The following is a 12394-nucleotide window of genomic DNA, read 5'->3' as shown; positions in this document are numbered from 1 at the left end:
CCCGGACCCCAGTTTGGGAACTACTGGTGTGAAAAAAATCAAACTTGTCACTTGGTTTGGTCACAAGTGAAACTGAAGGACAGAAAATAGCCCTAAGCATCATTGCATAGCCTATGCATGCAGGTAGAGATGTTTTCGTATATGTAAATGTGATCCACAATGCTTTATTACAATGCTTGTTTGCATGTCTGGACACATTTCTGCAGCTCTTCTCTCTGTAGGCTACACCAGGTAATGTGAATAGCTAGTGATGAACTTGCATATTGACTTCAAACCTGCATGCAATCTGCCTGCAATAAGTCTCTATGCATTTTATTTGTTTCATTACTGTCATGCTGGATTGTTGTCATCAGTCATCCTCAGTAGCCTGCTCTCTGTTTGTCTTATTTGTCTTATTCTCAGCAGCAATGACCCAATTTAATGTGCATGTGATCAGTGCAAGTGCAACTAAATGTTGTTGTGTTTTCTGTTTGCTTTACCTCTGAGCATTTGCTACAGTATGGAGGACTGAGACCTGCCATCCACCCACCAACACCACCCTACCCACAACTGAGTACCACTGAGATCACAAAGCCTTGTTGGATTCTTCATTACATTCAGAGTTATCCAAATTTACCTGATTGATTTTAAAGCAATAAATAGCATGGACCCAGCTTTACTCTTAGATCCGCAGACAAAGTATTCAACTATTCCAAAGTCAAGACAAGACCTGATTTAGCAATTGTGATCAGGGCTGCTAAACTTTGAAACAACATGCCTGAGGAAATATAAGTAGCAAACAGTATCTTCTTAATTTTTTCTAAACTTGTTATTGCTCTCATTTCACTTTAATGAAATTGTTACCCCAAGAAGATAACTAATCCTACAATACATTTTAGAAGCATACTGTACAAATGTCACTGTAAAACTACAAACTATAGCCCATATAATATACCCCACCCTATCCTAAAACTGTAGTGATACCATATGAGATAGAAAATACCATAAAGTGTGATAAGGTTCAAACTCACTGCTGAATACCACAAGTCGGTAGTTGTTGCTGGTGTTGTCAGTCCAATATGGTCTCTGTATTTTGCTGAGTGGGTCTTTATGAGCCATCCATATCTGTTGTCCTTTTTGATCATGTGCTTGGCTCCTGCTGAACTCTTTGTGGGCTTTCCAGGCTGTAGTGTAATTCATTTATTTTCCATAGGCTACTCGCATGTGGTCTTGTTTAGTTTCAGCTGCTCTTCATGAAGACAGCAGTGCAAGTCTTCACTTTATTGTAGCTTTGTTTTATTTATTAGGTTTATTAAGCCTATTTAATTGTTGTTGTTGTGATGATGGTAGTAGTGGTGTTTGTGTTTGTGTTTGTTGTTGTCACTAGCAGATGTTTGCCTACATGCTAGTAGCACCTCTGTTCCAAGTGGCTGCTAAACTCCCTATTAACATAGTCTGTCATTCAAATTCTGAACAAACAAAAATCTTTTGCCCCCCTGTTGAAACATTGTAAAACAGGCAGTGGCTTGAATTTCCAAATTGTTGATTTACCCGGTCAATAACTTTACTGTAGTGATATATAGAGTAATACTGTATGTATAGAGCAATCACTATGGCAGCAAATCCTTCATGTACATGACATCAGAGCCACCTAGTGGACAAAATGACTAAAAGGACTAACCATGCAGTGGAAAAGCGTCATTAGAGTCTGGAGTCTAGGCTGGAGCTAAAAGTATTGTATTATACAGAGTACTTTTGATGATGATGATAATGATGATTATATCTAATCAGTATTAACTCCCACCACACCCAATAATTACAAATTATTACAAGCTACTGTGTTCACTTAAAACAGGCTTAAATCTTGCAATGCATCCCTTTAAATGAGGCATCACCATAGTTTTCATGACACCTTTTTCCGTGTGAATCAAAAAAAGGTGGGCTGGTCAGTTAAACAAAAATGGGATACGTTTAGATCTGATGACAAGACAGAATTGTGATACTTTGTGATAAATTGTGATAAATCAATCAGTAGCTCAACTGATGAGCTCCACTCCATATACTCCTTTCCTCCCTTTGTTGTTTTTGAGGCTGTCACAAGGCCGCTAGGCTAAAAGTCCACCGATTAGTGTAGAAAGATGGATTTACTTATTATAGTCCAGCTGTGGCCAGGTCTGCATAGCTCTCCAACTTGATTGAGGAAAACAAGATTTTCAATATGATTGCTGATCTCACTAAATCAATATCTGTCACTCCCCTCCAGCGCTACAGCACTCATCATCCCGACCTGTTCAGCTGAAGTCTGACACATTTCACCTGATTTTTCATTCTTTTCACCTCACATTTCACCATTTTCACCAGAAAACTTTTTTGTTGATTTTTTTGGCCCTCTTGGTTACCCAGGATATTTTCTCATCCCATTTGAGTGTGGGCGATGGTAGGCCCAAAGATCTTGAATTCATCAACTGGTTCCCAATTTAACCATAGACCTTCAGTGATAAATGAGCAGAGGGGTTCCTTTGGAAGTCAATCCTCATCTCAACTAGCCTGGTATCCAGCCCCTATGAAGCGCAGTTTTCAGCACTCTTCGAATTTGCATGGTGATTCATGCAAATTCGAAGAGTGCTGAAAACTGCAATTCATAGGGGCTGGATACCAGATTACATCTCAACAGTTTTATGAGTGTAAAATGTATACAAAAGAGGCTACAAGTACATGACCATAAAAATTAAGTATCAAAATAAATTACAAGTTCCTGGTGTGAGCAAATGTATTTACTTAAAATACATGTAATTTAAAAAATACTTACAAGAACAAACAAACACGAACATTTGATCCATACATTATAATTGGCATTTGCCTTTAGGTGTCCATTTGGCAACAAGTAATGAATCAAGCATGAAGCCTCAAACAGGTGCCTTGCATAAAAGAAAAAGGGGAAATAAAAAAATGAAACCTGTTATCTTTTTTGCCTCTTAATGAATTAATTAACATATTTTCCAGTCACTGTTTACTGTTGATTTTAAGTACGTTGTACAACTAGTTTTCCTTACATTTCAACAGTTAGCAAATCACTGTTTACTCTCTTTCTCTTTTTTAGTTGGTTTTGAGTACAACTAATTTTCATGTAGCCTAGTCACTCCCAGCTGTCCAGAGGCACAGTCAAAACAGGGCTGCATCTCAAAACTTCTATAAATACTGCCCATCTCTGATAATGGAAGCATCTCGGTCTCTTCATATCATCATGGGTAATCACACTGATTTAGACAAAATATGTATACTAATGTTTCCTTTAGTCCACCACTTGTTGCTGAGCAAACTATGGACAAGCAAGGCTTAACAAGTTCTTTTAGGACCCCCTTTAAAACAAGATAGTTCATCTCAAGGGGTTTATCCTAATAAAATAAACCTGTATCATCAAGCAATGCAGCTCTACTGGATTATTCCCACAGTGTGTGTCAGCCCAGTTGAAGCCTCTCCTGCCCCACCCAGGGGATACACTGGGAGCTCTGCTCTTTCTGCTACCCATGTTATTGCCACAGCTCATGCCGACCAACATATTGGGAGCATCTCTGTCCCACACGGCTGAAGGCCAGACATCTGTCATGATCAGCCAGGTGCAGCAGGCACCTCAGGCCTCCAGGCCTTTTATGCAACTCAGAGACGGTCATAGCTGAAGGCTCACAACCCAAATGTCTTACCTGTGTTTGGATCCCTCATGGAGAAATCTGTGGAGTGTGAGGACTTGGAGAATCACTGGTGTGATGCATGAGTGGATGCATGTAAAGTGGAGCGTAAGTGTTGTATAGTGTGAAAACCAAAGAGTCAACCTAAAGATAAAGTGGTAACCATGAGTAGGTGGTCGGGGCTGTCCAGAATACAAATGTAATGAATGTTAATCCCTAAATGAAGCCACTCCATCTAATGTCTCTTACTTTCAGAAACCCAGACTCCACAGTCATGGTAGCAGAATTTCTGCCATCCACTGAAATAACTCCATGTGTAACCCGTGTCAATAAGAGAATTGTCTTTATATGAGTAGTCAAATGTTTTTTTTGATAAGAAAACACCCTGTGATGTAATATATAAACCTCCACAATGTAATAATAATCCCATTTCTGATTTCTCAGATAACGGTCATAATTCTTGGAGATTTCAAGACATGTGTATGTGGCCAACATAATATTTTGGGCCAAGAATTTTGAAATCTAATTGGAACTTTTAATACTTTAGAATCTGTAATGATTAATCTGACTGGACTTTCTTGGCTTTGCACCTTTCTTTAAACTGTCTAGAAACAAAGGATTTATTTATTTGTCTCTGACCATTCTGGTATTTAACAAGTTTTTAGCATTTCTTGTTTTTCTTCTACTAAGATCTCATTTAATTGGATTCAGACCCATATGATTAACTCTAGTGCCATAAGTAATCCAAGACCATTGGCTTGGCTACTTTAGATAAAGTTGTTTGTCTATTACAAGAGTGCAGGAAAGTTAATCAAAATGGGAGAGAAATAAACTTTATGTTTTTTTATTCACATATGAAGAACTTTATACTGTGGATAAGTTGGAAACATATTTTCTCATCTTATTGCTGAGAGTTAATATAAGCCTTGAAACCCATTTAGTGCTGTTGATTAAGTTATTTCTGCAATGTTAATTCTGTCAGAAGGTTTTGATTATATTTTGCCAAGAAAATTGAGAACACAAAAAAATTTAATTACACCACCTGATCATGAGTTGAATTATCAGAGCATCTGGGAGATTCATTGTTCATTACTTTGAACCAATAAACTCAAACAATTTCCAAGAATGTATTGCATACTAAATTATAATCATGTCCAGTAAATTTAACACCAAACACACTAAACTCTTAAAAGAGATTGTAGGTACGATTTCCTCCAGTACTCTTTGATACTGTGCTAGACAGGGTAAAAGGAACGGTTGAGAATATACTTGATAAAGTGGGGAATATTATGTATTATCACAGAGTTGAAAGATTTGGAATTTATGAAAAAAGAGAGAAGGCAGTTCCAATGATTTTGGAGATGGCTGTCACATAGGAAGTTGGTGCAGTGTGAACCTTACGGACAAAGTACAGATTCAGGAGTCAAGTCTGGACAGGGAGTAATAGTAGAGCGCTTAAACAGGTTAATGTGACCAGTCAAGCTAAAGATTTGGTGTCTACTGACTACTGACGCCCAGGTTGATACTGAGTTGATAATACACCCATAAGGGAGAGAATTTAGACAGAATGATTAGCTTGTATGTTAGGAAAGAGTGTGCTGTTGTGTTTGCAATGGAGCACTGTATGAGTTGGAAGTCCTCAAGTTACCTCAGGTACTGTATCTTTCTAAACAGAGGAATTAAAATACCCAATGGTCAGACTGGATTTGATGCAAGCAGAATCTAAAGACTCAACACTAAAATAGGAAATAGATGCCTAAAAGAGCAGCTCCTCAGGTATAATAGGCACTAAGACAAAGGGATATTGTAGGGGGAGTGCAGCAGGGTCACACGGCCCTGAGTCTTGGCAGAAGCACATTGGTATGGAACAATTAAAGCAACACCATTAGAAAATAAGGACATCAGTAGTGCAGAAAATACACGGCCAGGAAGGAGCAGCAAGATGTGCCAGAGGAGGCTCTTGTGCCAAGCACAACAGATTAAATGGGAAGAAAGGTAGAGAGGAATAATCTTATCAGAAATTATTTATTTGTTCCCGTGTCTGGGTGGGGATAACTATCTGGCCTTTTTTACAGGTAATGTTGTTAACGTGATTGTTGTGCTCCTTTTATTCTTTTATTTTTAAATAATTGTATTTTACTTTGTTAATACAGAGCCACCCAAATGCAGTCGTTAATATCACCGTTATCGCCATACCAGATAATGAACTTCAGAATTCACGACGTTCCCCTTTAAAAAATCTCTGCTTCCGCGTTATAAGCCCCGCCCACTCCACTTCGAAATATCATTGCTGCTATTTATCGCGGACGGAGAGAGGTTGTCTTGTGACTTAGCTGCCTGCTGCGAAAATGGTAGCCAGCCTGAAGTTCGCGGTGCTGCTGCTGGCCGTTGCTGTCTGCCGGGGAAGTCATTACAACGATATCTTCGGAGAGGATGTGCGTGACGACGAGCCTTCAAAGTACGGCTCTCTCTGGCCTCTGCCACAGAAAGTGCAGATGTCAGAGGTTTCATTCAAACTCCCCAGCTCTGGCTTCAAAGTTGTCGACGCCAAAGAGTCATCTGCGGGCGCGAGCTGCAGCCTTCTGCAAAATGCGTACAGGAGGTAAGAAGCTATTATGTTTTGGTTTGTTTTCCTCTGTTTTGCCTGCATGTAGGCCTAGTTCTGCGTCCAGAAACGTGGCAGTGCTGCCCAACATGTTTTCTTTTCCCACTCGACAGGTATTATGAATACATGTTTGGCGGCGCGAGAAAGACAGGAGACTACAGGGGCAGGGGGTCAGGCCCGTCCGAGCTGTCGGAGCTACAGGTGTGGATCACATCACCTGACTCTGAGTGTGACAGCCACCCCAGTGTGACATCTGACGAGTCATGTGAGTCTCCTCCTGATACTGGTGATTCTGCGGAAGCGGAAGTAGCATGATATTGTTATCATGGCCACAGTCAGCAGGACAGACCTGTCTATCCATATCCTGTACCATGATTCATGTACTGTTTAGGCTGTTAATATTCTGCATTGTAACCTAGAAACTGCCGGATTCTGTACATCTGAACTGCTACAGTCAGGGACTGGGAGTGTGCTCAGGTCTGCCACTGGAATTAGAGATTACAGGACAGAAACTGCAAGGGTTAACAAGGTTAATTTAGACCAAAGCCCCCTGAGCACTAAAGACTCTGACTTTACATCAGTCGGCTGTACTATAATAACCCCTGCCAAGCTGTGACAAGACAGAAAACTATTAGTGATGGAATAAGAAGAAATGTAGTTGTCTAAGCCATGCACACTGTTTTGTCTCTGCAGATGAGCTGTCAGTGGACCAGCCGTACGCTGTGCTGAAAGCACCGAAGGTGTGGGGAGCTCTGCGTGGTAGGGCTCTCTGTTGTTATTGCACCATTTCACAGCAAGGGATACAAATACACTTCATGGCATTACCCATACATGACCACAGATAAAAACTGAATGTCAAATGTCCTCTGGCAGGCTGTTCCAAAATGGAGGAGGTCTAATGGCAAATGCCCGGTCAACTTTAGTTTTCAGTGTAGACTGAGGAACGGAGAGCTCTGCCTGACGATCTCAGGCTCACTGGGATCTGAAGTGGGACAGATCTGACATGTAGGTAGGCGCCAGGCCTAGACAAACTTTTAAAGTGAACAGAAGAATCTTTAAATCAATTCTGAAAGTGACAGTGTAGCCAGTGTATGTGTAACTTACGATGCGATACAACTTTATTGTCAGTTTACACTGGAATTCGTTTTGCATCCTTAGGCAATTCCATTCAAGAGATTAACACACAGAGTAAACATACAGTTACACATATGACACTTTTCATAGATTTACAAAACATGAAACAATCATGATAATCATACATATCACATTATATCCTCTGGATTCAGATCTCAGTTGGCAGCACACTGATTTTGGTTTAGCAACAGGATAGACTGATGTATAAAAGAATTCTTCAGTCTGTTGCGTTTAAATTGAGGGACTCTAAATCGCCTATTGGAGGGCAGAAGTTGGTATTCTCTGTTTAAAACATGTGAGGAGTCAGAGGAGATACTGTTAGCAAGTCTGAGCATGCTCTTGTTGTTAGCTGCTTGAAAGGAGTGTGCCACAGGCTGGCCAATAATCTTCGCACTTGTAATTGTATGGGTAATACCTGCTCCTCCAAAAGCTATCGGGCTGATAAAATGTGAAGTCTAATGTGGTTTTGTTTCTTGTTTTGCAATGTGATGCCAATGTGGCGTCACTCCTTGAAAATTGACATTACACACTATTCAGCATGTATCACAGTGGAACTTTGCACACTTATCTAGTGTGTGGCATAAAGTAACTTGTAGTTTTATGGTGTCATAAAAACATCCAACAGTCTTTCACATGAGTTTCATTTGTGGCTTGTTTCCTTCATTTTAGGTCTTGAAACTTTCAGCCAGTTGGTGTACGAAGATGAATATGGAGCTGTAAGTTAATTGTAATGTTCTGACCCACAGAGTCTTGCTTTATTGTGTATATGCATGCATTTCAGCTCATTCAAAAGAAAAGTGTCAACCTTCTTGTAAGCCTGGATTTGACTCATGCCGATTGACATTGTCTCCTTTCAGAAAAGCATCAATTCGACCACAATCAGTGATTTCCCAAGATTTGCACACAGAGGAATCTTATTGGACAGCTCTCGTCACTTCCTGCCCATTAAAGTCATCTTGGCGAACCTGGTATGTCAGTTAGGCCTTCTTATTGTGTCTTCTCAGTTTTAGTTCATTGTGCCTGAAAGTAGCGCATTTCCTCATATTTTACTCTTCACTTGACGCAGGAAGCGATGGCGATGAACAAATTCAATGTATTCCACTGGCACATTGTGGATGATCAGTCCTTCCCTTACCTGAGCCGGACCTTTCCACAGCTGAGCCAGCAGGTCAGTGTCATTGTTTATTTGTGTATAAATATTTGATTGATGGAAAGATCTGTACAGCTGAATACAAAGTAGAGAAGAGTTGAGTATTTCATATCCATCAGAGCTAAGGAGCTTCTTCACTGAACTGTGTTTACAGGGAGCTTACCACCCATACACACATGTGTACACACCCGCTGACGTGAAGATGGTCATTGAGTTTGGCCGTCTGAGAGGCATTCGCGTCATCCCCGAGTTTGACACCCCGGGGCACACACAGTCGTGGGGCAAAGGTGAGTTTTTGCAGGTGTTGCTGGAGAGAAATGTGAGTCGGGTCGCTCTCCTAATGAAGCAACTTAAAATGGATTTTCTTTCAAAATACCTGTCGTCATTGTCACCAAGTGAAAGCAGTGAAGCGTGACAAACATATCCCCTACACATCTTCCCCTCTCAGGCCAGAAGGACCTGCTCACACCCTGTTACTCCGGGACCACTCCCTCTGGCTCCTTCGGACCAGTCAACCCCATCCTGAACACCACTTACGATTTCATGGGCCAGTTCTTCAAGGAGATCAGCACCGTGTTCCCTGATGCCTACGTCCACCTGGGGGGCGACGAGGTCGACTTCAGCTGCTGGTGAGACTGTTTTGACAAAAACTACTCTCCCATATCTGTGGTAAAGAGTATGACTGCTACATTTCCTCAACAGGATATGGTCGAGATGATGATAATACGAGTCAACATCTGATATGAAGTGCTATTTCGCTCTCCCCTGCAGGAAGTCCAACCCGGATATTCAGAAGTTCATGGATCAGCAAGGCTTCGGACAGGACTACAGCAAGCTGGAATCATTCTACATCCAAAGGTGCGTCACCGTGAGACTAGTTAGTAGAGAAATCTCACATTCTCCAAATTTCAGTCCCTATAAAAGGAAATTAATTGATTTTCTCCTCTTGTATGATCTGATAGACTGCTGGATATCGTCACCACGACCAAGAAGGGCTACATGATCTGGCAGGAGGTCTTTGACAACGGCGTTAAGGTAACTGAAGAGAAATGCAACACTCGGCAAGTTAATTCCATGTTATTACCATGAAGTTTACATTAAAATTGAAATGCAATACTTTTTTTGCATGCTAACTAGACCTAACATATTGTACAAAATGTGGCATGTTCTTTTTTTAATATCCAATCACAATTCATGGGTCATTTTTCAAAATCATGCTGTGGTTTTATGATTTACACTTTGGTTTTAGTTGTTTGAAAATGTTTTGCATTAATTTTGCTCTTCATCCCGTGCTAACCACAAACAAGTCATATAGTGGCTAAGCTGAGTACAGTAGTTTGGCCTGTGACTATTACAGCTGAAGCCAGACACAGTAGTGCATGTGTGGATGGGCTACAAGCTGGAGGAGGAGATGCACAACGTGACGGCAGCAGGCTACACCACCATCCTCTCCTCCCCTTGGTACCTAGATTACATTAGCTACGGACAGGACTGGAAGAAGTACTACGAGGTTGATCCGCTGAACTTCAAGGGTCAGTCTTCATAAGAAGGGTGTCTAATGTTTGTATCGGCTCAAATGGTAAACAAGATTCAGAGTCAGATTGGTTTCTGCAGCTTGGAAAATTCTAAAGACTTCGTTCAACAGGCTTACGTTTGAAAACTGCACAGCTGTGACAAGGCGTTGGCAGGAGAGTCAGTGTCAGACATGAAGAGAGTCAGCATTGGGTGGTGGGGTTGGTTGGCAATTTTTGTTCTTCAGCTTTTCTTTCTTGGTTTGCATTTAGTTCAACCTGTTAACCCGTTAGGCTTAATCAGTCCATTTGCAGTACTCGTCCACGCGTGATCACCTGGACCACGATGGAAATTGGTCTAAAGCTTTGACTAACCAGTCAGCGCTTTATTTTTTGGTTCCCATCAGGTCATCAGAAATGCTGTAATGTTCTGCACATAATTTAAAAAATAAGGAACACAAACAGGAGAAAAACTAGACTCATCTTTTCGGTTCACGACACATTAGTGTCTTGAATGTACTCCTCAAACTACTTAATGAAAGCCTCTCTTCTGATATTTTCTATTTTATCTTGCTGTTCCTGGTACTAAAAGCTTGTGTGTATGTGTGCTGTGTAGCTGAAACCAGACACAATTATCCACGTGTGGAAAGGGAACCAGCAGCAATACCAGAATGAGATGGCAAAGGTTACATCAGCAGGGTACCAGACCCTGCTCTCCACTCCCTGGTACCTGAACCGTATCGCCTACGGCCAGGACTGGCAGGGCGTGTACAAGGCCGACCCGCAGGACTTCAAGGGTTTGTGTCTGCATGATTGTTTTATTAACATCACGAGAGAGTGTGGTGCCAGCGCAAACAGATGTCCTTGGGATACTCTGTTGTTTTTTTTACTGTCAATTTTATTGGCCTTTGTCAGTTTATGCAACATTGCTTTATTTCTCTTTTCAGTTTTGAACTTGCTCCAGCCTTGGTAAATTTCTAACTCACTGGATTTAGATATGGGTGTTAGGACTGTTGCCTTAGTTTTATGGTTATGTTTTATTGTTCTGTTGTCAGTTTGCCCCAGAGTTTTTGTTTTTTTTGTTTTTTTTGGCACTCCTGTGTGAATACATGTAAGCCTGTTGAATGAAGAAAAGGAAAATACCGTATTATTTGACTCAAGAAGGGAGAAAATCACCAAATAATTCTTGTGCAATTAAATTCACATTTTCAATTCTGTATCTACCTACCTCTATGAGGGTTTTAAACTCCCTGGACTCTCCTTGTGCCGTCTGATCTGATCGAATATTAAACTTGATTTGACACAGGGACTGACGCACAGAAGAAGCTTGTGATTGGTGGAGAGGCCTGTCTGTGGGGAGAGTATGTGGACGCCACCAACCTGACGCCCAGACTCTGGTATGATCATCATATGATTCCTTTAAACTCATAAATCACAAAGGGAGCACTTGAATTTAAACCTGTTGGACCTTGATACATCAGATGGCATATCCAGTCGCTTTAATGTTTTTTTCCTCTTTCCCTCTCTCCCAGGCCTCGTGCCAGCGCTGTGGCAGAGCGGCTGTGGAGCGCCAAGGAAGTGACCAACGTCAACGATGCCTACAGCAGACTGTCGGCGCACCGCTGTCGCATGGTTGCGTGAGTATCTGTAGTCCTGCAAGAAGAGGGATTCCACACAGTGTATTGTTCTCCAAGGGGAAATTTAAGTGCCGTACATACCTACAATCCTAATCTTTGTATCCTTGAATGTAATAATTATGTAAGTCCCTGGCGCTCCCACTGGTATGATATCAATGTCTGATAAATGAGAATGAAGAAACATAACTTTTATATCCACATCTAATCGATAACTATTTTTTCTTATCGAAGGCGTGGGATCCCAGCTGAGCCTTTATTTTCCAGTTATTGCCCCCATGAGTACAAAGGTATCTGAGAACAACTAAAAGGCCGGACTCTGGCGCAATCAGCCGCAGCAGCAGCAGGAAGAAAGGGAGGCAAATGCACATTCAAAACCATGCTTGTATTTTCAACTGAGAAATCGAATGTGAAATTATCTTTTTAAAGATGTAAATGCACTGAGACAAATTACACTTTTTAAATCTGTTCTGCAGAATTCTTCATTGAATCCATTGTCATACATTTAAGAATGCAGTCTCTTTTTATATTAATGTTTGTATGATTTAATGAATAAATATTTTAAAAAATGTTGACATTTCAATTTACAACTCATGGTAGACTCACATTGTCATCTGTATCCCACGATAGACTGGGGATAAATAACCCACCAACTAACATCAGTAGATATTCACTCTATAGCATATCAGCCTAGT

General features: G+C 41.0%; 1 protein-coding gene across 2 annotated transcripts; it reads left to right on the top strand.

The window, feature by feature from the left end:
• Positions 1 to 5954: 5954 nt before the first annotated feature.
• hexb (hexosaminidase B (beta polypeptide)) lies at positions 5955 to 12221 on the top strand. Of its 2 annotated transcripts, none has more exons than XM_071528132.1 (14): positions 5955 to 6267; positions 6384 to 6535; positions 6964 to 7029; positions 8074 to 8120; positions 8262 to 8372; positions 8471 to 8572; positions 8709 to 8841; positions 9003 to 9183; positions 9326 to 9412; positions 9517 to 9589; positions 10682 to 10862; positions 11372 to 11462; positions 11598 to 11702; positions 11934 to 12221. In XM_071528132.1, exons 1-14 carry the CDS (start codon positions 6014 to 6016, stop codon positions 11995 to 11997), a joined length of 1647 nt encoding a protein of 548 aa, XP_071384233.1. In that variant the 5' UTR covers positions 5955 to 6013; the 3' UTR covers positions 11998 to 12221. The 2 variants fall into 2 exon arrangements, with proteins under 2 accessions (XP_071384233.1, XP_071384234.1); XM_071528133.1 differs by lacking the exon at positions 10682 to 10862 and adding an exon at positions 9912 to 10086 and having other exon boundaries at positions 11934 to 12214.
• Positions 12222 to 12394: the final 173 nt, after the last annotated feature.

This window comes from Centroberyx affinis, unplaced genomic scaffold (assembly GCF_046629955.1).
Source record: "Centroberyx affinis isolate AG114_WGS23_722 - 3 ecotype Tasmania unplaced genomic scaffold, CSIRO-AGI_Caff_v1 ptg001621l_1, whole genome shotgun sequence".
Classification (NCBI taxonomy): Eukaryota; Metazoa; Chordata; class Actinopteri; order Beryciformes; family Berycidae; genus Centroberyx; species Centroberyx affinis.
This window is presented reverse-complemented; position numbering and strand designations above follow the sequence as displayed.

Coding starts and splice junctions, on each gene's coding strand:
- hexb (XM_071528132.1), top strand. CDS start 6,014: ATGGTAGCCAGCCTGAAGTTCGCGGTGCTGCTGCTGGCCGTTGCTGTC. Junction 8,121..8,261: donor ACGAAGATGAATATGGAGCT/GTAAGTTAATTG, acceptor GTCTCCTTTCAG/AAAAGCATCAATTCGACCAC. Junction 11,703..11,933: donor CACCGCTGTCGCATGGTTGC/GTGAGTATCTGT, acceptor TTCTTATCGAAG/GCGTGGGATCCCAGCTGAGC.